Below are 26,836 nucleotides of genomic sequence, written 5' to 3'. Positions count from 1 at the left end.
CTGGTAATGTGTCCTCACACCATATAAGGGATGTATGCATTAGTTTAAAATACAAATAAAGGTTCATATGTTTAACTAGAATTCTATAACTTAAAAAGACATATGTGACTCACCAGATTCACTTTCAGAGCTGTCCTCAGAACTGCTGTCCTCAGAACTGCTGTCCTCTCCTGAATAGAGGCATATGCCGGGGGAAGTACACAGTGAACAAAAAATAGGAACTATTTTTTTAAAGTCTGGTTCTGTAAAATAATTTCTACATATTATTTTTTTTAATTTGAGAGAGAGAGAGAGAGAGAGAGAGAGAGAGAGAGAACGAACCTCAAGCAGGCTCCATGCTCAGCATGGAGCCTGACAAGGGGCTTGATCCCATGACCCAGGGATCATGACCAGAGCTGAAATCAAGAGTTGTACACTCAACTGACTGAGCCACCCTGGTGCCCCGTAATTATATATATTATAAAACAGATTCAAACTCAATTAATTTCTTCTTAATTTAATAAATTCTTACTGAATCCAAAACTACAGTTCATATAAAAGGGGGCTGATTTTCCTTTGGAAATGGATAAAATATACTTTGATTGTTTAAGTGGGAGCTCAAATCACACTTTGCCTGCACTAATCATTTTATTTGGTTGTCACTCAAGTCCTACCCAGCCTTGATTTGCCCTTACTGCTCCTGTCTTCCTCCTGTACTTGCACCTCTGGACAGCTCACATGCACAAGTTCAATGACACAACAGTGCAGAATTCTGGAGAGTAAATACCACTGACTGAAGCACAGGACAAACTCAGTCCACACTATGCAACTACTTCTGGAAAGAGTGGTCCCCAAGAATGGGGACCTTGTGTCCTTGGTCTCCTTTCACTTCCTCACCCCCAACTCAGTGTCTCAGCCATTGCAATCAGGCTTCTGTTCCCACCACTAGTTAGGAATCCTCTCCATGATGTCCCTAAAGGACCATGAACCCCCAGAAAATGACTCCCACAGGTAGACACCTACCTCCCCCTCTCGCATGGTGCTCCCGTGAGGTCGGTCCTGGCTCTCCTACCTCTCTGCGTGCCCTCCGCCCACCCTGCATGGCCTCTCTGCCACCCCCCAATTGCTTACGCCCCAGCCTCCACTCCCCATTCCCAGCCTCCTTTCCACCTTAAGAGCCCTCAGAGGGCATTGCACCCGCTTCCCAATTGGATTCCAACCTCCACCTCCAGGGGCACCCTGACTCTCCCAGCAGACCCCAGAAGCGCCCGAGGCCTAATCTGTTGGCCAGGTTCAGCCCCCACTACCAATCCGCATTCTCTCCTCCTCCCAGTTTGCAGACACTGCCCCAGCCCCCATGCAGGATCAGGATTCAGCAAGCACATACATGGAAAGTTATTAGCATCACTCTCAAATCCTCCCTCCCTCCATCCAGAACAAAAGATTGGCAGCAGTTACATGGAGGAAAGAAAAGATTTGAGAATAATGATGAGAACAATAATGATAGCAGCTAAGAGCGGCTTTGAGTGTTCCATGTGCCAGGCACATCGATATATATATTCACGTATTTACATGTATTTACTCATTTTGTGTATATATACTTTCCATATACTTATATAAAATGCTTTACGTATATTTACACGTTAATCTTCACAACTGTCCAGTGATGTAAGCTGAGGCCAGTTAATTTACTTAAGCAAGACCACCACCTCCATGCCATCTTCCCCTTCACCCACCCACCCCCCCAACTCCAGGCCAAGAAGTCTGGAGTTAAGATTTCAACTCAGGCAGTCTGGTGGGAACCTGCACTCTCAACCATGTTGTTAAGACTTACAAACATGCTCATTATTACTTCAGCAGATCAACCCCCAGGAGCTGGTGACTAACTGGATGTGGGTGTAGAGGGGGAGTAGGAGGCAGGTTCCTGCATGAGAGGATGCCTGAGTGGAGGGTGAGGCACTGACTGTGTAAGAACAGGTGCTAGGAAATCAAGTAATGGGACATGGCCTTGGTCCTCCAGGGCTGGAAGCATAAAACAGTGATTTTCAACCTTGGCTGCACCATGGAATCACCTGGAGAGCTCTCCCAACACATCCAAGCCCAGGACTCAGACACTCCCTAGACCCTCTGATTTAGCTGGTCTGAGGTGGGGCCTGAACAGCAGTATTGATCTTTAAAGTCCCCAGATGACTGCAATGTGTAGCCAGGGTTGAGAACCACGGGGCTAGAATCAATCTATTTTAATTACTCCCCCGCTCCCCAAATTTGAATGTTCCCCAAATAGGATGATTGCCACTCCTTCTCCAAGCCTTAACAGATACCTCCCTGTTGCACGGAAGTCTCTCTCCCAGGCCCCAGGTCCAGAGTTCCCAGGGATCCATTAAGACCTAGCCCCAAATCACTTCTGCTGAAAGTCTCCCTCATCCCACCAAGTTAGCCATGCCTCCTCTGTGATCTACCCTATCACATTTATCCGACTGGCAAACCGAGGTCTGGAGGTCCTCCAAGGTCCCTGGAGGACCACGGCTGTGTCTTATCACCTTGATTCGCCAATACCCATCCTGACACAGACGCTCAATGCATGAATGCACATATGCCCAGCTTCAAAGTACCAAGCAGACGGAGACAAGCCTCATAAGTCAGTTCTCTTGCTTATTAAAACTGCCACCTACCAATCTTGAGTGGTTTGGCTCCTTGTTCGGTTTCTTCTTGACCCCCATGGAAGGAGGCTGGCTTGCAGGCCAACAGCCAGTAAATGCCTGAATGGAACAAAGTGGCTGCAGTCAATAAATAATCATTTTCTAAAACTTCAAATGTTTTATACAGTATAGATTAAGTTTTTTAATAACTCAACAATGACTTAGAATACCATACCTTTCTCTTCTGAAGAGGCATTGTGATGATCATCACTAGAGCAAGAAAAGAAAAAGACTTTTAAAAACAGATACTAGAAGCGCCTGGGTGGCTCAGTTTGTTAAGCACCTGACTCTTGATTTCAGCTCAAGTCATGATCTCATGGTTCGTGAGGTTGAGCCCCACATCAGGCTCTGTACTGAGCATGCAGCTTGTTTGGGATTCTCTCTCTCCCTCTTTCCTGCCCCTCACCTGCTCATGCACTTGAGCCCTCTCTTTCTCAAAATAAATGAATAAACTTAAAAACAGGATACTAATTTTACATAAAATAATTATGAAAATCTTCAAAATGATCATTATACTATGCTTCTCCAGATATGTTGCAAATTAAAGAACTCTCTCCTTCCCCAATAGATTTCCTGGCCCTCTCACTCTCCACCTATGGCCTGACTCCATGCCAAACACTCAATGGAGCTTATCAGGTGTGCACCTGATGGACTTCTTGTCCTGTCACACACACCCTGGGGAGACATCACAGCACCTTTAAGATTCACAGTATTGCCCATCCACGCCCAGCCATCTGGCCTTCCTCTGTCACCTCTCCAGGAACACAATCCTAACTCCAATCCTGCAGTGGCCTCTAGACCCTCCATCCAGTTCGGTGAGTCACCCTCCTTCTCCCAGGTTGTCTCGCTCTGCTTCTCTGGACTCCTCCCTCAGATATGGCACTCTGAGTACTGAGGGTGCACATAGCTCCCCCGTAAGTAGGTCTCTCCTTTGTCCTCACCACTGCTGAACTCTCTGTGCCCTACATGCAGCAGTCTCACAAGAGAACACATGATCTCCACTCTCCTCCCTATTTTCTCCTAGACTCAAAGCCACCTGGCTGCTGCTCTCCCACGTTACCAGTGACTCCTGCCCAAAAGACCCAGTGGGCCTCCTCAGTCCTTAGTGACCACTGTCTCATTAGACCAAGGTGACAGGCTTCTCCACAGCTTCCACGTCCCTTCTTACCTGGTCTGCCACCACTTCCCACCTCCCCTGTTGCAGTGACCTCTCTTCTCTGTGTGCTTCATCCCCTGGCCCCATCTGCTCCAGCCTCTGGAGCATCGACGTAACCCGGAAGCACATCTGTGCACCCTACTCCTCACACTGCCTCGGGGCTCACCTTCATGCCAACATTTCAGATCCTAAATCTGCACCTCCTTCCCAGGCCTCTCCTTGGAGTTTTAGGTGCCTGGGACTGGTGGTCACTTTAGCACTTTAAATTAAATACGGTCAGCACTTAACTAATCGTTGCTTTCCCTCTTCATGAAAACCTGCTCCTCCTGATCTGCCTTTGCAGAGAATTCCATCCCTGGATCACCCACCTGGAAACAGTCAGCACCAGCTCCTGCCCCCTTTTCCTCATCGGGCAGCTGGTCCTTGTCCTCCTGAGCCTCCCTCTATATATCTCTCCAATCTGCCCCCTCCTCAACACACGCTGTCTCTGTCTCAGTTCATGTGTGTACTCACTCAGTGGTGCTCTCTCTCTCTCATTGGTTCTCACCACCTGGTTAGCTGATTGTAATTTCCTCATAAATATTATATATAACTGCAGTCTCACTCTCTTGGCTTACCCATCATGTGACCGTCAGTGAGGTCTAATCATGTCCTTGTTTACACCCTTCTGTGCTTTGCACTGTTTTGTGGCTAAAGCCTAAGTTCCTTAGCAGAGCACACAAGGACCTGCACCCTGCTCCCTGGTCTCCCACCCTAAGTGGTCCCCCAGAGTGAAAGATCTTCAGTGTCCCAAGCACACCCTGGCTAACACACACACACACACACACACACACACACACACACACACACACCTCACTCTATCATTATCCCCCCACACAGGGTCACTGCCTCTGGCCTTCCAAGTCATGTACCCCAACTCTGGGTGCTCCATGGACATGTGCTATGATGTTAGGTCACCCCCTGGAGTTGTGAGTGCATGTAAATGACACCCTGCCCTCCCCTTGATGTCAAAACTCCTACTCATCCTTTAAGAAGAGCACTTCTCAAAGTATGGTCCGAGGAACATTAGAACTATGGGAGGTGACTTCCAAAAACAGTTTTTCTGGGCCCACTGAATCAGAATCTTTGATGATTCTGAAGAAAACAATGATGCTATTTGCACTTAGAGTGTTTAAAATCTTTATTTTCTCATTTAATCACCCCAATAAGCCTGTGAAGGCCATTTTACAAATGCAGAGAGTGAGGCTCAGACAGGTTACTTAACTCCCTCAGGGCCACAGAGCTAACAGCTAGAAAAGCAGCACTTGACTCTAGGCCATTAGAACTTCTAAGCCCATGTACTTGCCTGCTACCAGGCCTTCCGTCACTGCCCACCACTCCACCCCCAACCCTCAACCCTCAATTGAGGGTGACGATGGCTAAAGCAGTAGCAGACCAACCGCTTTCCCTTCCCTCCTCTTCACCCCCAAGTTATTTGGGACCCCAGACGTTGTAAACCTCTTCGACTCAAGATTTTACACTGGTAAGCTTCCCCAAGTATTTGCTATTTCCCAAATTCCACGACTCTAGGAGATACGCACATTCTCATTTTCAGACTTAAATCCTCTCATTTTTTAGTCCTCAACTCCTGCTCAAAAGGTCGGGCGGTGGTGGTGATCCTGTAATTGGGAAATGCTTCAAGAAACTAAGAATGGCTAAAATATGGTCTTTAGTGAGACGCATAAAAGAACAAGTCAACCATTACATCTTTTTTCCTCTAGACTCATGCCTCTTATAATGCAGTCGCTATGCTTTTTAATTTGAAAATAATTATGAGAACATGGATTGAAAGTTAGCCATTCATATTGCACAAAATATGCCTGGTTAAAACCCACTTCTGTGTCCTCAACAAAACCATGCTTTCCTCTTCACTAGCGCTTTCATTTTCCCCTTTCTACAGCTGCTTATCTCTGTTTCCAGACATATATACATCTACTTAGATATTAGAACTTTTGCTAAAACCCAGAAAGCCTCTGTATAAAATCCTTTATTTTCTCCATGAAGTGGATGAGAGTGAGTGGTGTCTGAGATGAGATTAGTGGCCAGACACTCAGGGGGAGCAGCTCAGGGGGAAGGGCTTAGACCCGACGAGGGGGAACCCGCCCGCAAGGCAGCGCACCTGCCCAGTCCAGCCACGTGGAGGAGGCAGACCCTAGTGGACCCACAGGGCTCCTTACCACTACATGAATGCTAGGCCCCCACACTCTCTTTTGCCATGTGCATTGCTCTAACGTAAAACCACAGCAACCATCGAGAGATAGCACCCATTCCATATATTCTCAGTGTAATTCAGGGACTGAAGATAAGTTGGAAAGGGGCATAGACATTTACTTAGCATTTAAAGCTCCTTAAATTTTGATCTGGACTTAATCATTATTATTAGGTAAAATTTTATTGCAGTTCCAACATCAACATCAAATATAAATGCTGCCTCATACCTATGAGCTTCCCAAGATTAGTACAGCCCCTTTCCCTTACAGGAAGGGGAAACAAACAAAAACACCCTGCATCTTGGCACAGTAAAATCCCCGAGCTGCTACAGGACTGAAAGAACAGGCTTGAAACCTCAAAGGGCTGATATTCAATGAGGGTATTTATTGCATGTTAGTTGGGAAATGTGGATAATATTAAAATATGTGTGGCCACCCACGTGGCTCAGTCAGTTAAGCGTCCAACTTCAGCTCAGGTCATGTTTCATGTTTCATGAGTTTAAGTTCGAGCCCGATATTGGGCTTGCTGCTGTTGGCACAGAGCCTGCTTCGCATCTTCTGTCCCCCTCACTCTCTGCCCTTCCCCAGCTCATCCTCTCTCAAAAATAAATAAATCTTTAGAGATAAAATAAAATAGTAAAATATGTGCAAATGGATAAAACCAATTATTGTTGGAATTAAGTCACAGCTGCAACGAAATGAAACCTGAGAGCAACACCAAATTCTCACATGGGTGCAGTTACCTTAAAAGTTCCAAAGCGCTTTCAAACTCATGAGAGCACCAGCTCCTCATACCAGCTCTGCCAGGAAGCAGGAAGCAGGGCCAGTACTGCCATCCCACCTGTGGATGAGGACACTGCTGCTCGGGAGGTATTGAGTCACTTGGCTGAGCCGGCACTGGCTGGTGAAGGGTGAGATGCAACTAGAATTCAAGAATCCTAACCTCTGAGGAAGCCCGTTCTCCAGCCTCAGCACTCAGCTTGACTCTGTGCCGCCTGGACAGGTTGATATCAGGCATCGGAATGATTTCACCCAAATCTGGCTCAAGAAGTAATAATTCTCCACTTAATTTTTTTTTTAACAATCCTTAAGGTAAAAATAAAACCTTAATATGACAATGGCCTGTATTTATTAGATGTTTACCGTGTACTGGAAATTCAGCCAAAGACTTGGCATGCGTCGATCAGAGCTTATTTAATCATCACGACAATCTTTCGAGTGCCGGTCACTGGACTAGCATTATCTCCATTTCACAGGTGAGGAAAATAACACTCAGAGATCTTGAGTAACTTACCCAAGAATACGGGTCCATCTGATTGCAGAGCCCAAGCTTTTATCAATACCCTTTTACAACCAAAAGCAAAAAATTCTGCCAAGCAGATGACAGCACCAGTCTCTCTTCCTACTAAGGTTCCTACTGCCTGTGAAGGTAATTTTCAAATATAGGAAAGACTTTTTTGGTATAACTAAATCCATAATAAGCCCCAAATCCTCCTCTAACTAACTTTTCACCAGAATGAAACCAACCAGTATCTTACCCCTTTCAGCCCCTATTCACCTTCTAGAAAATGGACCATAAAAAGCAAAGTAAAACCTATAAGCAAATGGGTTAAGTGGAAAAGAGTTTATGTTAGCCACAAACTAGAGTTAATCATGAAATAACTATATTTCCCAGGCAATAACCCCAATGCAATCAATATTCTCTGTAATACAGATCTCTTTTTCATCAACTCAAATTAACAAACATCTAACTATTTACGGTACAACAGGTGCTATGCTAGGCAGAGGGGATATAAAAGTAACACAAGACACATGAACTTTGTCCCCATGGAGCACCCTAATGGAGAAGGGAGACTAATCAGAAAACAAATACATATGTATATGATGCCAGAAGAGCAAAATAAAAACAAACATAAGCTATAGGTTAGCCCAGAGCAGGCTATGAGAACAGGAAGAACTGAGCTCTGATACTAAGATCACAAGCATGTGACTAACAAAACAGCCAATTAAACCATGATGCTAAGGCCATCTTGCATTTTCAAAGAGTGCTGCCTCCCCACAAACAGAATCCTCTAGTTGTTAGGCTCAGAAAAAGCTGCAAATGAAAGGAACCCACAAGATCTTCCAATCCAATGCATCATTTTACAAGAGGAGATGGGAACCTAGGAGAGGGTACGTGGATAAATAACCAAAATCACACAAGTTATAAGCAGAGACAATCTCCCAACTTGTCTCAGGTCTTGGTTTTCTCATCAATCCACTCATTCAACTAACACATGTGGAGTATGTGCCAGATACGAGTAAACAAAGCAACAAAACCCATCAGCCTGATGGGGAAGCCTGACTTCCTGTATCTGAGACAAGAAGTGCTTTGAGAGAATGACAAGAGAGCTCCTCTAAGATTGAGGAATTGGGGAGGGCTCCCTGGGGAAGTGACATGTAAGCTGGGCCACAAAGGACAAGCAGAAATGGACAAGAGGGAAGAAATGGGAGTAGTGGGGGCAGCTCCTGTCTGAGACAGGAAGGAGTTGATCAAGGTCCAGGAACAGGGGGAGAGCAAGTGTGGTCAGAGGGAGAGAAGCAGGAGATGAGGAAGGTCAGGGAGGTGGACAAATCCTAACTCTATAACCAAACTGATAGCAACTGCCAGGATGCAAAGTGGCAATTATTCAGTCTGCTGAGCAGTCTCTGCATTTCCACCCTGGGAAGATTTAAAACTTGAAAGCAGAGGAAGAAGTCAATAGTATAGATCCCCGAACCCACTGTCCTCAGCATCTCACATGGGGACTTGCCTAAACTTGTCAGAACTGACCCCCTGACAACTTGCAGGTTCACACACTGTTTGTATTGAGCCCAGAAGCCTAAGACTCTCTCTAAAGAAAACCTCAGTCCCCCAGACCACAAGAGCCAGCCAAGCCCAAGGCCTTGTAGTACTAGGTGACAAAAACCTTCCAGGGGGTTATTCTTAAAGCACACTCCAGGGAAACTGCCTTCATTCAGAACTGTGCTCTAGAAGCCAACAGTCCCCCTCCATACAAGCCAGGACAGAAAGACCTCGAGGTCTCTGAGGCAAGCCCTCCACGACTAGCCCTGGGGTAGATGAGAGACTCAACAAAGGGAAGGTAGAGAGAGGAGGGCAGGAGAGATGTGGGTACCCTGGGCCACCAGCTGTCCATCCCTTTGGGGATACTTCCCAAACCAAGCTGGTTTCCCATCATGACCTAGTTTCTTTTCTTCTTTCTTTTCCAAAGATCACCACTTCCAATCAGCTCACTCACGAAAGAAGCCATCCCACGTTTTTTTTTTTCTTCTATGTTTAGGTCACTGAATGAGAACACAGTCTTCAGTCCCTCCAAAGGTACTTAGTGCTAGCAAAGATGAAAAATCCACAGGGCTGGCTCACCCAGCCGGCTCCTTCACCTACCCCTATCTCTTTTTAGGTTACTCCAATAGGAAAAAATAATGGTGAAACTGGTAGGCCTTTGGGTATCGAAAGGCTGAAGGATTGATTGCACATTTTTTGTAGTAGGCAACAACTGGAAACTACCATGCTCATCAAGAGTAGAATGCATCAAAAAACACGATACAATCGTGAAATGGAATACTGTAAACAATGAAAAGGAAGGAACTACTTACACACAACAATGTGGATCACTCTCACAAATGTAGTGTCACACAAAATAAGCCAGGCATGAAGATTATATGCCGTATGATTCTATGTTTATAAAGTTTACAAACAAGCAAAATTAAGCTCTCTTTCCTTTAGGGAGGAGAAATACGACTAAGAGGGACTGGAGAGTGAGAGGGGCTTTGGGGTGCCATGTTTTAGTTCTTGACCTGGGTTGTGTTTACATAGATGTGTTTGCTTTGTGATATGCCACTTAAGAAGCTTGTGTTTTCTACATGATTGTGTACACGCACCCACCCACCCACGCACCCACACACACACAAAGGATTTTCATCATCTCGGAAAGGAAAAGTAAAGTATTTAGAACTTCAGCTTTACAGGCCACAGTTGTGAATGGAGGATGACCCCGGCTGGTGGGAGAGCAAGGTAAAGCAATGCTAAACTGCATTGGGGATATGGCCTAAAAGGCAGCTATGGGGTGACAGGAATTGGGGGGAACAGTTTTGAGGTTTATTCCCTTCTTCTTTCTTATAACTATCAATGAGAACTTTGCATAATATACTCCAAAGGGAAGTGGGGCCAGCAGAGAAAAGGACTGGAACCAAGCTAGAACATTTCTAACAGTGAGAAGACAAGGAGGGTAGGCGGAAGAGAAAAGAGAAAGAAATCGTAAGTGCCCGGGGTGGACAAGAAGGACAGCTTGCCTGAGCTGACGATGTATGCGGTAGGGGAATTCCCATGAGTCAGCCCTGGAGAAGGAATCACTTCTCTGTTCCCCTCCCTGAGCCAACAACATCTGATATACACCTGGATTAATGGGGTTATTGCACTGCTCTGCTGTAATTTATTTACAAGTCTGGGAACTGAAAAGAAACAAAAAGAGTGTGAGTTAGGGCATGTGTATAGCCAAGGATTCCACATCCCCAGCATCCAACACATGGTTTGGCATATAATTTGCACTGAAAAAAAAAGTTCACTGACAAAGAAATGAAAGAATATGGTAGACATAGAGATTCTCTATTCCTCAGTATTTAACAAATCTATAACAAACAGCTTACAATGCCAAAAATGTGAGAATGGAATCCTGTGCAGCTACTAAAAATTACAAGCAACAATAGCCATCATCTGTAGGGTGCTTTACATAAATTTACAGAGACAATTTGCACCTCACCCTTGTCTGATACAGAATTATACCGACTTTGTTGCCATACTGAAACATGAAAATGACACATTAGCAACAATCTCCCTGAGAGGCCAGAAAGATCAGAGATGGTGAACTAACAGGTTTTCATGGAAAGAGGTAGGGCGGGTCCATATCTCACAGAAATACCAGGAAGGGCTCGTATTTCTGGGTGGCCAGCAGAAAAGTTCAGTTAGCTCTGTTTGTGTAAATAACTGTGTTAATTTCACATACTATATTTCATTTCACTTCCTCTCTTTATTGTTTTTTTTGGGGGTGGGGGGCTTTACTTTTAGCCATAATTTAATTCAAAAGTTCTCTTTAACAATTATTCCCAAGACTTACTGTTGGGTGAAGTCCTCTAAAGAAGTGTTTTTGATGTTCAATGTGGACTCAGTCTGTGTCCCACTGTGGTTTCATTCATGAGCCTTACGTCAAGAAATCAAATAGTAAAACCTATCTGCACACAGACTTTTCCGGGCTGCCTTGCTGATTGCAACAGTGTTTTAAAGAAAGGACAGTGGCAGAAAAACAAACCTCTCTCCACCCTGTGAGAAACTGGGCCTAATGTTTAATGATTCACAAAAAACTAAAGTCGTGGACACTTTAAACCTTGGCAGTCTCTCCTTGCTCTAGCTGTTCGTGCAGAAACTTTGTTGTGCAGCAGTGACTGTCCTAAAAGAAAATTTTCTGCAGGCTGAATCTTTGCTGAGCGTTTCTGCCTACTTGGGGTCACTTCCTGCAAGCACTTAACTGCAATTGAGAGGATTACCTAAAGTATATATTTCACAAACCGCCCATCACATGCCTTACTGAAACACTACATCCAATGCTAAAAGCCTCCTTTTGCAGATGACAGTAACTCTGGAGAACACGACCACAATACCGTTAGAGCGTCCCAAAACTAGCTCTTAATAAACATTCCCATGTAAAAAGCAGCTGCTTTTAAAGGTCTGTGGAACGCTGGTGACAAACAGAGGCATTGGCTACCTTTACAATAATAGAAATCCTTCAGGCTTATACTGATTTGAGCCTTCTGTCCGTGAGGCATTGTTTTAGCGCCACATTGGGCATGATGGACTGCCTGCCGGGGGGTAGAGCCTCCACACAAGGGCAAAGGGGGGCGTTGAGGGAACTAATCCTGCCCTCGATTCAGGCCACTTTAAAGCTAGGGAGCCCAAGCGCAGACAGTGCTCAGCAAAACCTCGGACATCCGCCCGGAGCGACCGCCCAAGTCCTCCTCCAGGTGCAGTGGGTGCAGGGGCTCCCGAGAGCGGAAGCCCAGGAGCTAGGGGCAGATGAGGACAGCAGAAACCCAACCTCGGGGGGCGGAGAGTCACCCGCGGAGGCGGGAAGAGCGCGAATCCGCCCGCGGCGAGCAAGGGGGCGCTGCAGCGCCACCTGCCCTCCTCCGCACCCGCAGGCCTCCCGCAGCCGCCTCCACCAGGAGGATGTGAATAAATCGGGCCCACCTGACACCGCCGCAGCGCCGAGTAGCTAGGTGCCGGGGAAAACGCAACAGCAGGGAGCTGCAGCGCCGCCTGTAGGCCCCGCCTCCGGGCCTGGAGCGCGGGGCCTCCGGAGCTGCGCGCCGCCGCCTCTCGCGCGGGCACCTGCGCGCGACCCTGGCGCCGTCTGCCTAACGCAGGTGCGGTGCAGTGCACCCAGACCCCCGGCCAGGGATAGAAGGTTGGGGTAGAGCATGGGGGGAGCCAACGCTCCCCCCATGCTCTGTGCCCGCGCGGGGCAGGCGGCGCCACCGAAGTGCGCTTTGTTTGTGTGGCCGGAGCGGGGGTGCCTGGACGGGAGTGGAGCCCTCGCCCCCTCCCCCGCAAGGGCAAGGACAGAGCCCCGGGAGGGGTGGGGGTGCTCAAGGGGGCAGAGCTTCTGTTGCAACGCGTCGTTGTTGGGCCCAGCCGGCCCCCATCCCGCTCTGCCCTTTCTCCTTCCGAATCCCCCGACCTCCGCAGATGCGCTCACCTGCTCTCCACGACCCCCACGCCGCGGCTCATCGTCGCTCTGCCGCTGGGAGGGGGCGCCACGCGCGCTCCAGGCTCCGCGCTCAGTGCAAGCCGGGGCGGCTGCAGGAGGGGCTCGCGTGCTGAGCGCTGCCCGGCACACTCCGAGGCTGCCGACGCTGCGGGGGGAGGGAAGAGGGCGAGCGAGAGCCACCGGGGGAGGGGACTGACTGGGAGGGGGTGCCGGGCGCGCATCCGCAGCTGCAGCCGCAGTCTGAGGCTGCCGGGGCTCCGGTAACGGAAACGCACGCTTGCCAGCGGCCCGCGCGTGCACACTCGCACACGTGCGCAAATCCTCCTAGCCTTTGCTGCTTGTCGGCGCCCTTGCCCTAAGGGAACTCGGCTTGATGAGACTAAGCTGAGGCTTCTGTGAAGGAGAAGGACAAGGGCCATTCTTTCTGGAGGGATCAGAGAATTCATGGCACCATGATTAGGGTTAGCTGCTCCTGTATCTGGGAATTTTCACTGGGGACCACGAGATACCCGCCCAAGGTGTTCCCCGATTTGCTTCTTAAGATCTATAACCCCGCTGAAATTCTAGGTCAAGTTTTGTATCCAAAGTACAGGTGCCTGGAGTGAGGTGCCACAGCTTTCATCCGATTAACAGCTGCGTGACCCGTCCCCCGCCCCAAACCGTGAAGGTGTATGGATTAAATCAGCGGTTCCCAAACTTTGCAATGCATTAAATCACCAAGGGAGTTTTTTGTTTTTTTTTTTTTTTTTAAATCGCAATGCCCCAAGTAGTATCCCGCACCAATTAATTCGGTGAAGTGGGACTCAGGCATCAATAGTTTTAAAGTTCCCACGTGATTCCAAAGCTCAGGAAAGTGTGGGAACCACTGCTTAGACTGTTGGTGACCCTCACCACACTGTTCTCTTTCATTCCATTTTTCAGCATGGTTGCTCATCTGTCTTACATAAAGTGGTGGGTGTCACAGCCTCTAGCCCAGGTCTGGCTCTCAGTAGTGCTCACTACAGGGTTATTCAGGAAGGCGGCAAAGACAGAATCCAGGATGGGCCGTCTAACTTGCAGCCTTCTCTTTGTTGTTTCCGGAATTCTCCACAGACTGAAATACCCCTGACCTCATGGAAATGACCTCATGTAATGCCTGAAGCTGGGGGAAATGGCTCATTGCAGCTTGAAGAGACCTCTGTCTTTTAGATTCCTCCAAAAGTCTCAGCCCCCCACCTGCCTCACTGTGACTCGAAGGTCCTGTGCTAGCAGTGTGGGTGAGTACAATGAAAGTCCTAGCCCCTACAGGTGGAGCACCCATGAATCCAACACCATAGTAGGTACTTATATATTCTAAGAAAGAACTGACCTGGGGCACTGTTATTGGGCCTTGATGTTCTCTTTGTTGAACATAAACAATTTCACAGAACATCAACATCAGGTCTGGCCTCTCTGTGACCATGATGGATCAAGACAAGAACAAGACCACTATGTAATCTTGTCTGAACACAGACAAAATGTGAACATTGTCCAAGCCACAAAATACCAAACATAGCTATCCTGGCTAATAAAAATGACTGCTGCTTCTTGGCCAGTCACAGCCTTAGCCTCACTCTGGTCTGCCCTCTCTATGGATAACATTTATGAAAATACATATTCGTAGAACTACCCCTGCTTTCTTAAGCCTGCCCCCTTGTCAGTTAATAAAAGCCCAAATCCTTTAATAATATTTTCTAACGCCCTCTCACTGAGACACCTCCAAGGTTTCCCATGGCGTGCATTTCCCTGACTGCAGTGAGTACCCCAGCTTGTATAACTATAGGTGCATTCCAAGTGGTCTCTGGGCAAAAGGATGTTAAAAACAAATTATCTTATTTAATCATCGCAGTAACAGCACAAGGTAAATATTATACTCTCTTTACATATAAGCTACCTTCTTATACATCATATAACTGGAACTCACACAGGGCTACCAGCTGTTAGTGGAGAGCTTGTTCATGTTCACATGGGCTTGTGGGGAACCAGGCTAGTATGTTGCTTACCCACACAAACTTTGGCTTCCAGATATGCCTGAGCTCTAACCCCAGCTCTGCCCTCTTCTAGCTATGGGAATTTGAGCAAGTTATTTAACTTTTCTCAACCTCAGCTTCCTTGCCTACCTCCCAAAAAGCAGGGGGGGGGGGTATCTAGGAACTGGTATTTTTTGAGATATAATTGTTATATAAAATTGTATTGATTTCAGGCATACAATGTAATGATTCAATATTTGTATATATTGTGAAATGATCACCATGATAAGCCTAGTTAACATCCATCACCACACATAGTTACAAATTTTTTTCTTGTGATAAGACACTTTAAGATCTACTCTCTTAGCAGTTTTCAAATATATAATATTTGAATCAAATATATAGTACATTATAATTAACTACAAGAAATATGCATATTTTTTATAGGCTCCCCAGGTGGCTCAACCCAACACCAGACCATAGTTTGGGATCTCCTGTCCCTATCTCCTTTTCCCTTCTTCCCATTCACTTCTCAACCAATTGTAACATCGTTTTTGACCCACTCCCTACTCTTGCTAAGGTCACCACTTACCTTACAGATGCTAGATCTGAGGTACCCTTTTCCATATGCCATTGACTCACTTGACTATTTTCCCCTTCCTGAAATTCTCCCTCTTTGATTTCCAGGAGGCCTACATGGTATGATAAGCAACTGAGGCCCAGAGAACGGAAACCCTTTTTTTCTTCTTTTAAATGTTTATTTTTTTTTTGAGAGAGAGAGCCAGGGAAGGGCAAAGAGGGAGGGAGACAGAGGATCCAAAGCAGGCTCTGCACTGTCAGCAGAAAGGTGGATGTAGGGCTCTAACCCACGAACCGTGAGATCATGACCTGAGCCGAGGTCAGACACTTAACCAACCGAGCCATCCAGGCGCCCCAAGAACTGAAACTCTTGATCCAAGCCTGTAAGGCACTGGAGACTGAAAACAACCATGTGAGTGAGCTTGGAAGTGGATCCTTCACCCCAGTTGAATCTTTCCATGACTGCTAAGCCACTTCCAGATTCCTGACCCACACAAACTATGAAATAATAAGTGTTTGTTGTTTTAAGCTGATAAATTTGGGGGGAATTTATTATCCAGCAATAAGTAATACAAACAGGAAACAAGATCCTATGGTTAGTGCAGTAGAATCACATCATCTGCACTTCAACTTGGGTAAGTTGAGCCTTACTTGGTCTGCAAAAGAGGGACAGAGAACAATTCTGCCTGCTATGCCAGTGAAATAAGATGACGAAATGAAAGAGGTGAGTCTGGTTTCATTAATCAGTCTCTGTTCCAGTCCTGGGCATCTCTCACAGAGGAGAAAGCCTTTTTGTTTTTTTTAATATAATTTATTGTCAAGTTGCCTAACATACAGTGTATACATTGTGCTCTTGGTTTTGGGGGTAGATTCCCATGATTCATTGCTTACATACAACACCCAGTGCTCATCCCAACACGTGCCCTCCTCAATGCCCATCACCCATTTTCCCCTCTCCCCTGCCCCCTCCCCCCATCAACCCTCAGTTTGTTCTCTGTATTTAAGAGTCTCTTACGGTTTGCCTCCCTCTCTGTTGAAAACTATTTTTTCCCCTTCCCTTCCCCCATGGTCTTATGTTAAGTTTCTCAAGTTCCACATATGAGTGAAAACATATGATATCTGTCTTTCTCTGACTGACTATAGAGGAGAAAGTCTTTGATGTGTTGTTCATATTTTTAACTATCCATGTTTTGTACAAAGTGGGAAAAATGAGGCTAATTCACTGACTTGGATGTATAATGTAGTCAAAATGACCCCTGAAATCCCTTAACTCTTCAGGACCTGAACCCAAGAGTTCCCCAAGCAAAGAATAGTACTGACCTTAGGCCAGTGCCAGCCCTGGGAACTTGCTTCAGAGGGCCCTACCATGGCCCTCCCCTATTTGCACCTTCCACAGGAGGAGCAGTCAGTGAGGCCCAAGGGATGTGTCCTTCTAGAGACTGTTCCTCCCCCACCCCAACTTGTAGACCAAACTCAAAGGATGAGAGACCCTGAGTTCCCTGTCCAAACGGCATTAAGCCCACTTCTAGGCCCTACATAGGCCTTTTCCCCAAGTCCAACTTTCTAAGGGTGGAATATACCACCAGAATGCACATGCCAGGGCAAGGGGACACCAAAGACAGCTGCTTAAAGGGATATGGATGGAGCTTGGGTGGTCCACATGGGAGCTGAGTGGTCCACTTATGTGTACAAAGCCCCTCACCATGTGGACAAAGCAAGCAGTGGAAAAACAAGAGGGTGGCCTATGGACTCTGAGCCAGCTCACCTAATGCTGTCTTATACTGGTGTTGGACTCCGAGAAGGCTAACTTTACCTGACCTTCAATGTCATTTTACAGGAATATCTGTCAAGTCAGGAAGACAGAATATATTTCTTTTTAATTTTTTTTTTAATGTTTATTCATTTTTGAGAGGGAGACAGAGCATGAATGGGGGAGGGGCAGAGAGAGAGGGAGACACAGAATGTGAAGCAGGCTCCAGGCTCCGAGCTGTCAGCACAGAGCCCAACGCGGAGCTCGAACTCACGGACCGCGAGATCATGACCTGAGCCAAAGTCGGATGCTTAACCAACTGAGCCACCCAGGCACCCCAGGAAGACAGAATATATTTCATTTAACACTGTGCTAACTTGCTTTATACCTTCTAAATATTTGGACATATTACATATTGATATTCATTAGTACTGCAGCCCTGAGTCCTGCAAATGATTAGGAAACCCTGGCCAAGGACTAAATTGCTTGCATTCACTTCAATTTGCTCTAGTTTTGGTTTCTCTTTGCCATAGGAAGTGGAGGCCAAGGCATCATTTGAATGGGAGAGGACAGCAATGGGATGAAGTGATTACTTTTCCATCCCCGTTTATTTAAATGTATTTGTTTATTATTTTCCCCAACACAGGTGTGTCTTCTCTCTCTGAGGTCCAAATGGAACTTGTCCTTGGGAACCCCTGTTGTTAAAGCCCACACTTGGATTCTTTGTATTTTGTGGAGGTTGTTTAACCCTTTCCTCAAGTAAGTACTCATCCCAGTTGGCAGTGTTCATTCCAGACCATTTTCCCCAAATCTTTGTATATGTTATAGAAAATACCATTTTTATGCATTTGTCTCAAAAATTGGGTGATATGTGCGCTGTTTTTCAGTTTGTTTTTACTCTACAGTATATCTCAAAGGTCTGTCCATCTTAAGAACAAATTCTGCTATTTATATATATATTTTTAATATATTTATTTATATTTCTATTTGATTTATATAATTTTGTTTAGCTCATTTGGATACTAAAGATACTATATGAAACGTGTATGTGAGTCATGCAGGCTTTTAGATTAAACAGTAAGTTTATTTATCTTAATTTTTGGAGTATAGAGTGTTAGTGGACAGAGATTTGAAGAGCGAGAATTTCCTGAAGACATCTTGGTGAATTCCTTAAATATTGTAATATCGGGGTGAGGATCACTTATTGAAGCTGTGAATAGGAGAATACCAGCCATTTCCTGATTTAAATATGGCAAAGACTACTCAGTTTTCTCTCCATATCTGGTTTCTCTGTGTCATAGACTCTTATCTTCTGTATCAGGCCTGGAAAAGCAGATGTGGCCAAGATATCAACACTAAGAAGTTCTTTGGCTGCTGACATTAGCCAGTGGAAATCTTTAATTATATATTCAAACAACTCTTGGTTTTTTTTCTGAAGGCCATCGATACCTTGGGGCTCGCAATGTTTGTTTTCTAAAGTGAGGGCGTCTAATTTTTTGCTGAAGGCACCTTTCATGGCCTCTTAGGGCTTGCTATGAATCTTTCCTCCAAATGACAAAACATGCAGTCCTCTAGGTTCCACGTAGAAGGGTGTTGGCCACTGCTCTGCTATCGGTCAGAACCCACCATGGTACATGTTCATTCCAGTGAAACATACCGCAACAGGGACCTTTCCCCAAAACTGACAGACTTCCAGCATTCAAGTTAAATCATTTATCTAGAAGAATCTTTATTTAGTTGTAATGGACTTCATGTTTGTGTCCCCCATCCACACACAAAATTCAGATGTAGAAATCCTACCCCCTGATGTGGTGGTAATAAACGTAGGATTTTTAGGAGGTAATTAGATTTACATGAGCCCCCCCCCCCCCCCCCAATGAGAGAAGTGTCCTCATAAGAAGAGGAAGACACCAGAGTTCCCTTTACATCTTGTGAGGAAATAGCAAAAATGACTATCTGCAAGCTAGGAAGAGAACTCTCACCCAATCTGCTGGCACCTTGGACTTTCCCAGCCTCCAGAACGGTGAGAAATAAATGTCTGCTGTTTAAGCCACCCAGGCTGTGGTATTTTCTTATGGCCGCCCAAGCCGACTCAGACACTAGTCTTTAGGCTTCTATTGCCAACAAATGTTCTTATATTTTGGTGAGCATTAATCTGTTTCTGCCTTTATCCAGTTAGCCTTTATCTCTTTGTTTCATTTACTTAGAGACAGAAAATGTGTGAGAAGGGATTTAAGGAAAGTTAACTTCAGCTGGGAAGTTACCATTCTTCCCTCCTACAACCACTTACACCCCCATTCTAATCATGCATCTGAAGAAGTAACTACTCAAAGTGTGATTTCCAGATCTAGTTTTATGACAGATACATCACTGTGTCTCCCATTAATTCTAGGGCTGTTACAGAACAGTAAAACATTGCTCAACACTATTTTAACTCACCTTAATGTCTTTTTTTTTTTTTACACCTTCACAACTCTGTATTAGCTTCTTCCTCACTCAGCAATGATTTTCCCTTTTAGAATAACCAGTTCAGATTTCAAAGTAAGGAAAATATGACCCCTCTGATACGCCCAGAGAGATTGCACACTTGGTCCACTGTGTACTTGTGGATATCTTTAAGAGGTACAGACAAGCTCTTGTCCCTCTCTCATTGACTTTGAGCTTCTTCTTTTTTTTTTTTTTTATTTACATCCAAGTTAGGTAGCATATAGTAGAGTAATGATTTCAGGAGTAGATTCCAGTGATTCATCCCTTACATATAACTCCCAGTGCTCATCCCAACAAGTGTCCTCCTTAATGCCTCTTGCCCATTTAGCCCATCCCCCACCCACAACCCTCCAGCACCCCTCAGTGTGTTCTCTGTATTTAAGAGTCTCTTATGTTTTGTCCCCCTCCCTGTTTTTATATTATTTTTGCTTCCCTTCCCATATGTTCATCTGTTTTGTATCTTAAATTCCATCTATGAGTGAAATCATATGATATTTGTCTTTTTCTGCCTGGTTAATTTCTCTTAGTATAATACACTCTAGTTCCATCCATGTTGTTGCAAATGGAAAGATTTAATTCTTTTTGATTGCTGAGTAATACTCAGATATATATATATATATATACATATATATATATACACACACAGATGTAGACATAGATATAGATAGATATAGATGTAGATATAGATACAGATATAGATATAGATATAGATACCACATCTTCTTTATCCATTCATCTGTCGATGGACATTTGGGCTCTTTCCATGATTTGGCTATTATCGATAGCGCTGCTATAAACATAGGGGTGCATGTGCCCCTTCAAAACAGCACACCTGTATACTTTGGATAAATACCTAGTAGTGCAATTGCTGGGTTGTAAGTCAGTTATATTTTTAATTTTTTGAGGAATCTCCACACTGTTTTCCAGAGTGGCTGCACCAGTTTGCATTCCTACCAGCAGTGCAAAAGAGTTCCTTTTTCTCCACATCCTCGCCAACATCTGTTATCACCTGAGTAGTTAATATTAGCCATTCTGACTGGTGTGAGGTGGTATCTCATTGTGGTTTCGATTTGTATTCCCCCGATGATGAGTGATGTTGAGCATTTTTTCATGTGTCTGTAGCCATCTGGATGTCTTCCTTGGAAAAGTGTCTATTCATGTCTTCTGCCCATTTCTTCATTGGGTTATTTGTTTTTTATGTGTTGAGTTTGATACATTCTTTGTAGATTTTGGATACTAACCCTTTATCTGATATGTCATTTGCAAATATCTTCTCCCATTCTGTCAGTTGCCTTTTAATTTTGCTGATTGTTTCCTTCGCTGTGCAGAAGATTTTTATCTTGATGAGGTCCCAATAGTTCATTTTTGCTTTCGTTTCTCTTGCCTCCAGAGATGTGTTGAGTAAGAAGTTGCTGCAGCTGAGGTCAAAGAGGTTTTTGCCTGCTTTCTCCCTGAGGATTTTGATGGCTTCCTGTCTTACATTTAGGTCTTTCATCCATTTTGAGTTTATAACTCACCTTAATTTCTAAAATTAGATATCACTTGGGGTTTTTTTTAGAAGACAATAGGATAATTGTAATTCCAGAAAAATTGGAAATTTTCCTTTTAGTGTGTTTCAGTATCATTTTATGTATAAATCCTTCCTCCCCATTTTATTTTTTACAGAATCTGTAAGTGTAGGTCAGGGTGTCAGTTTGAGCTGAAAACAAATTTAGGACAGCCTTGCCACACAACGTGGGATCCAGAGGCCAGCAGCATCAGCATCACCTGGAAACTTGTCAGAAATGCAGAATCCCAGGCCCACCCAGACCTACTGAGTCCCAATCTACATTTTCATACATCCTTATTGGGATTGTAAACATGCGCAGTTTTGAGAAGCACTGCTTTCAACATACTGGATAGTTCACAGACTCTCCAGGAGGGCCAGAGAGCCATGTTTGGAATATTGCTGTCTGGAACAACACCCAAATCACTCCCCAAAAGGGCTCATTGAGGGCAGCAGCCTGGAAAGCTACCACTGGCAGCAGGCTTCATTCACCTTTGGAGCCCATGTGGGCCCAGACCCTTTCTTCTAGCTTCCAAGCCCAGTCATGAGGCAGATGGAGAAGCTTGCTGGGGCCCAGGTGACAGCCTACCCCCCAGCTTAGGGGAGGCCAGGAAAAGGAGCAGCATTTGCAGTTTAAGTAATGACCGGAGGGCTGTGTCCCTGAAGGGGAGGGAGTCTTCAAAACATAAGCAAGGAGGTTCGGTTGCCAGGTGGCCACAAAGAACGGCAGATCTCCACTCCCTACATATTTTTTTTTGAGGAATGGTGGAGCCCAGCTCTGCCATTACCTGCACGGTCACCTTTAGCAAGTCTAGGAACATCTCACAGCCTCTGTTCCCTCATCTTTCATATTATTTTAGTATGATGGTTTCTATTTACACAGAGCTCTACAGTTTGCAAAGCATTCCTACACATATGTTTTCATTTGAGCCACAAAACAGCTCTGTGTCATAGGTAAGGAAAATAGTGTTATCTCCATTTAATAGCTTGGAAAAGAGAGACACAAAGTGACCCACAAACCTTCAAGCTTTGAGTACTGTAACCTGTAACCACAGTCAAATGAATTCATGCATGTGAAAGTAAATTGAAAGTTCAATGTGTTATTCCAGTTAAAGGTGTTCCTTATCTCTCCAGTACCGCTCCACAAATATACTTCTAGGTGAATTGAATCACCCACCATGATTTTGCTGGTCCCAGAATCAGCAGTCCCCTTTCTCTCCCTGTAGTATGCTAAAACTATTACCAGGAAAAGTTAATAATTCACATCAGTGGTGGTATGAATATTAATAGGCCATAAAAAATACCATAGGAGCCCAGATAGAAGAACAGACTAAGCTAAAATCGTTTCATCGTTTAGAGTCATCTGCAGAAAAGTAACTGAGAAAATGTTAAATGTTTCTTTTGAACTATTTTTGAAGAACTAACGTGACCACCAATTCAATTATTAGTTCCTTGTCCTCATACTTTGTAAGTTCTTCTACAAGGTCCTGTGTCCAATTCTAGAAGGTACAAAGGCAGCTAGCTAAAGGACCAGGACAATGATTAGACCAGATTTCAGGTGTTCTGTTCTCAAAATCAATGTTTATTTTGAGTGTCTCAAATAATGAGCCCTTTCTATTTTTTTCTCTAGAAAGACACAATAGTTTACTTTTATCTCTTTTTTAACAGTAGGTCACACCCTATGGCTCCTTCATTGTCTGTTATGAATTCCACTAACTCCAGTTCTTTCTTTGTCATTGATGTTACACCAAGGGAAAGACTTTTCAACAGGGTTGTTAATTGGGTGAGGCTTCAAGGTCAAATGTGTTTGACAAAGCCTGTCCAAGGAAATAAGTTTTTGGCTACAGCAGTGGAGAAAAGATTATTACTTTTTTTTTTTTTAACTATTATGAAGTCCCTGCTGTGCAAATATATGATAATCAATGCTATCATTATCCCATCTAAACTGAAATAATTTTATTCACATTCATTTATTTGCCTTTTTTGGGGAGAGAAGGGTTCTTTGCTATTCTGAATATATATGTATTTATACATATATAATAATTATATATGGCAATAATAATTGCCATTCTGGTGTGCCTACTATATGCAAAAGATTGGGCTAAACGTTCTTTAAATAATTTTTTAAAAACTTTTTAAATTAAAAAAATATTTTTAATGTTTATTTTTGAGAGAGAGCGAGTGAGAGAGGCAGAGCACAAGCAAGAGAGGGGCAGAGAGAGAGGGAGACACAGAATATGAAGCAGGCTCCAGGCTCTGAGCTCTCAGCACAGAGCCCGACATGGGGCTCGAACCTATGAACCGGGAGATCATGACCTGAGCCAAAGTCAGACGCTTAACCGAATGAGCCACGCAGGTGCCCCCAAAACTTTTATTTATTAAGTAATCTCTACCCCCAATGTAAGGCTCAAACTCACAACCCCAAGACCAAGAGTCACATGTTCTACCCACTAAGCCAACCAGGTGTCCCATGACTACGCTAAACATTTTTAATATATTATCTCAAATCACCTTTGGTACTATCAACAATGTTATCAACATTATACAGTTGATTATAGGGTTGGATAATCATCATCATCATCATCATCACTAATTTTTACTGCCTTTTTACAGGCAATTGTGTTTGACTTAGGCTCTTTCACATGTATTGTCTTGCTTAGACCTTGCATCTGCCCTGTGAGGTAGCTACTATCATCATTCCCATTCTACAGATAATTAAGTATTGCAGTCTATAACCATGCCCATATAGGTTCATTGCCAAAGCCTTTCTTCTTCCTAAGAGCAGGTTACCTATGAGTTCTGTGAAATTCTCATATACACAGTTGCCTTTGAAAGACATTGGAAAGCCCAACTTAGCACAGGCTCTAGCATCAAACAGACTTTGCTTCAAATCCAGTGAATCAGATTGGCAATAACCATCAAGATAGTTTTTCCCACTTCTACCACCAAGTCTACTTTCCATCCAGTGGGGAAGGAAGAAAGAACAAAAGCATAGGCCCCTTCCTTTCATGAATGACTTCTGCCCTGTGCCATTGGTCGGAACTTAGTCTTATGGCTGGATCCAAGGGAACTGGGGAATTCAGACTTTATACTGGGCAGCCATGCACTCAACTAAAATTTAGAGATTTCACTAATAAAGAAAGAAAGAAGGATAAAGAAAGAAAGGAAGGAAGAATGAAGGACTATTAGGATAACCAGTAGTCTCTTCCTCCTTGAGCTTAAGCACTCTGTGACCTTGGACAAGTTACTTATCCTCTCTGAGCCTCAGTTTTGTTCTTTGTAAAATCAGGATAGTAATATCATAAGCATATTGTTAGGATTTAGCTAGTGCATGTAACGTAACTAGCTCAGGGCCCAGGACAAATTAAGTGCTCAATAAATGTTAACTACTACTACTACTACTCAAAAGGATTATATAATTGAAATACTAGAGTGGAGCCACAAAGAGGAGAATTGTATAGTGACTGAAAAACTTGAATTATAGTGTCAACATATAACGAGGATTATTTTGCTAGGTTTTGTATTGTTGCTGAGCTTTTCCTACCTATATTTCAAGGAATGCTGGGAGCTGTATGGAATATTAAAATGAGATAGTTTCAGGTTCTCGGACAACTGAGGTTTAATTTCCCCCAATAGAAATGATGACCACACTAGAGCTGTATGTGTGCTAACCTGCATCATCTAGATATATCTAGACACAATATCTAGATAGTAGCCTAGAACAATGACATTCAGCTTCTGTTTTATAAAACTTGAGTTTGTCTCCAATTATTTGTAAGGGTACAACAAATTCTTCAAAACAAACTTAACTAAGATAAATTTTATGCATGCAGTATGCACAGTGTTCTGACACTATTTTTATGAAACATTTATTGACTATGTACCAAACATCCTGGTAGGTGCTGGAGATACAGTGACAAGTGGGCCCTGCCTTCCTGGAGTGGGCAATCACTTAGCAGAGATAGACTTTAATCACATAATTGCACAAGTCAATGTTAAAATTGCAACTCCAGGATTATGAATAGGAGGTACATGGTGCTCTGAAAATGCACAATAGGGAGAAAAAGCAACACGGGAAGATGGGGAAGGTTTTCCTGAGGAAAGTCATGCCCTTTTGCAATCTGAGTCATGAGGAGCACAGTGGACATGTTCTGGTGCAATCTGGAATCAATTCAGGTTTTGTGAGGGCTGAAGGGTATATAATTTGGGAAGCCCTTTTTTAGAAAAAGAATACAAACATATCTTACTTCAGAAATTTTACAAAACCACATTGACCATGCAAAGGGCCCCATGTAAGTGAAAGGCTCTAAGTCTCAAGCTTCATCAGCTGTAGGCAACCCCCTCAGGATGGGATAGACTAACTCAATGATGGCTTTGGAGTGAGCAAGGGAAGTTCCCAGACCCTGCCAGGGGAGACAAGTACTCAGATTCTCTCTCAGAGCTGGGCACCAGTGAGAACTTTTAAAGCAGTCTCTATAGTAACCTCAATTTTTAATTAAAAGGCTCAAAAGGGTTTGCCGGGTTACTCCAGGACCTGGACTAGCACTTTCGAATTTTCTGAAAGGAGTATTCATGGGCAAAGAGATCCCCCCATTCTCCATGCCCATGATGTGCAACCCAAGGCAAAAACAAACTAGGCTGACCAACTATCACAATTGGCCTGAAACTCTCCCAATTTTAGCACTAAATGTGCCTCATTCTGAAGAAACCCCTCCGGCAAAACAGGACAGATGGTCACCCTCATCCAGCAGAGGGCAGCTTGTGAGTGCTTACCAGTGTGATGCCTCTTCTGGTGAAAGTGGGTGTGACAAGCACTATTGAGCACCCTCTTCCTGTTCCCCTCTATTTCCCAACAGGAGGGAGGTTTATGCTTCTCTGCTCTTTTGAAGTGAGGTGATGTCATGTGACTTTGGAAAAGATGCTTGTGACTTCTGGGTAAAAGCATTTAAGAACCAGTATGTGTAATTCTCCATCTTTTCTTCCTCACTGGCAATGTCTTACATGGTAGAAACTTTGTCAACCTGAATCCCTAAGAATGACATGGAGCAAAGCCCCCCACCAACCCTCAAAGTCATGTACTGTGTGTGATAAACTATTGCTCTTGGGGCACTTGGGTGGCTCAGTCAGTTGTGTATGACTTTGGCTCAGGTTATGATCTCACGATTCATGGGTTCGAGCCCCGCATGGGGCCCTGTGCTAAGAGCTCAGAGCCTGGAGTCTGCTTCAGATTCTGTGTCTCCCTCTCTCTCTTCCCCTCTCCAACTTGTGCTGTCAGTCTCTCCAAAAAAATAAATATTTAAAAATAATAATATTTTTTAAAAAACTGTTGTTCTTTTAAGCCATTGTGATTTGGATGTCTTTTGTTACTGCAGCATAACCCAGTTCATCCTGACTGATATGGGAGGTAAAACCAAGACCCTACATAGAGTCTATAGTAGTAACATGGCTTTAATGATTTTCTTGTGGATGACTATAATAAAACTGTTGTATATATCCTAGCATGGTTGCTGAAAGGAGAGAAAACCAGTGTCACTTTTCCAAACTATCTGGCAGGAGAAAGGCCCTGGACTAACCTGAAGACCTAGTGAGAAAAACTCACTGGG

The 26,836-nt window shown here is 44.3% G+C and overlaps 1 protein-coding gene and 1 long non-coding RNA gene across 2 annotated transcripts in view; one reads left to right on the top strand and one right to left on the bottom strand.

The window, feature by feature from the left end:
• The window catches only part of LOC106969466 (uncharacterized), a 44,174-nt gene extending 31,002 nt beyond the window's left edge, over positions 1 to 13,172 (bottom strand). The window contains exons 1-4 of the mRNA XM_027061520.2: positions 12,872 to 13,172; positions 2,854 to 2,888; positions 2,652 to 2,738; positions 114 to 170 (exon numbers count right to left, since the gene is read on the bottom strand). Of these exons, the coding sequence (XP_026917321.2) occupies positions 114 to 170; positions 2,652 to 2,738; positions 2,854 to 2,888; positions 12,872 to 13,104 (412 nt within the window). The 5' untranslated portion in view covers positions 13,105 to 13,172. The remainder of the gene's footprint in view (positions 1 to 113; positions 171 to 2,651; positions 2,739 to 2,853; positions 2,889 to 12,871) is intronic.
• A 59-nt stretch (positions 13,173 to 13,231) lies between these two features.
• LOC113599899 (uncharacterized) lies at positions 13,232 to 18,685 on the top strand. The gene is made up of 3 exons (XR_003420845.2): positions 13,232 to 14,139; positions 17,847 to 17,959; positions 18,311 to 18,685. It is a non-coding gene; the product is annotated as an uncharacterized LOC113599899 (long non-coding RNA).
• The last annotated feature ends 8,151 nt before the right edge of the window (positions 18,686 to 26,836 follow it).

The sequence above is a fragment of the Acinonyx jubatus genome, chromosome C2, assembly GCF_027475565.1.
Source record: "Acinonyx jubatus isolate Ajub_Pintada_27869175 chromosome C2, VMU_Ajub_asm_v1.0, whole genome shotgun sequence".
NCBI lineage: Eukaryota > Metazoa > Chordata > Mammalia > Carnivora > Felidae > Acinonyx > Acinonyx jubatus.
The sequence above is the reverse complement of the archived record's forward strand: the minus strand, read 5'-3'. Positions and strand labels throughout refer to the sequence as shown.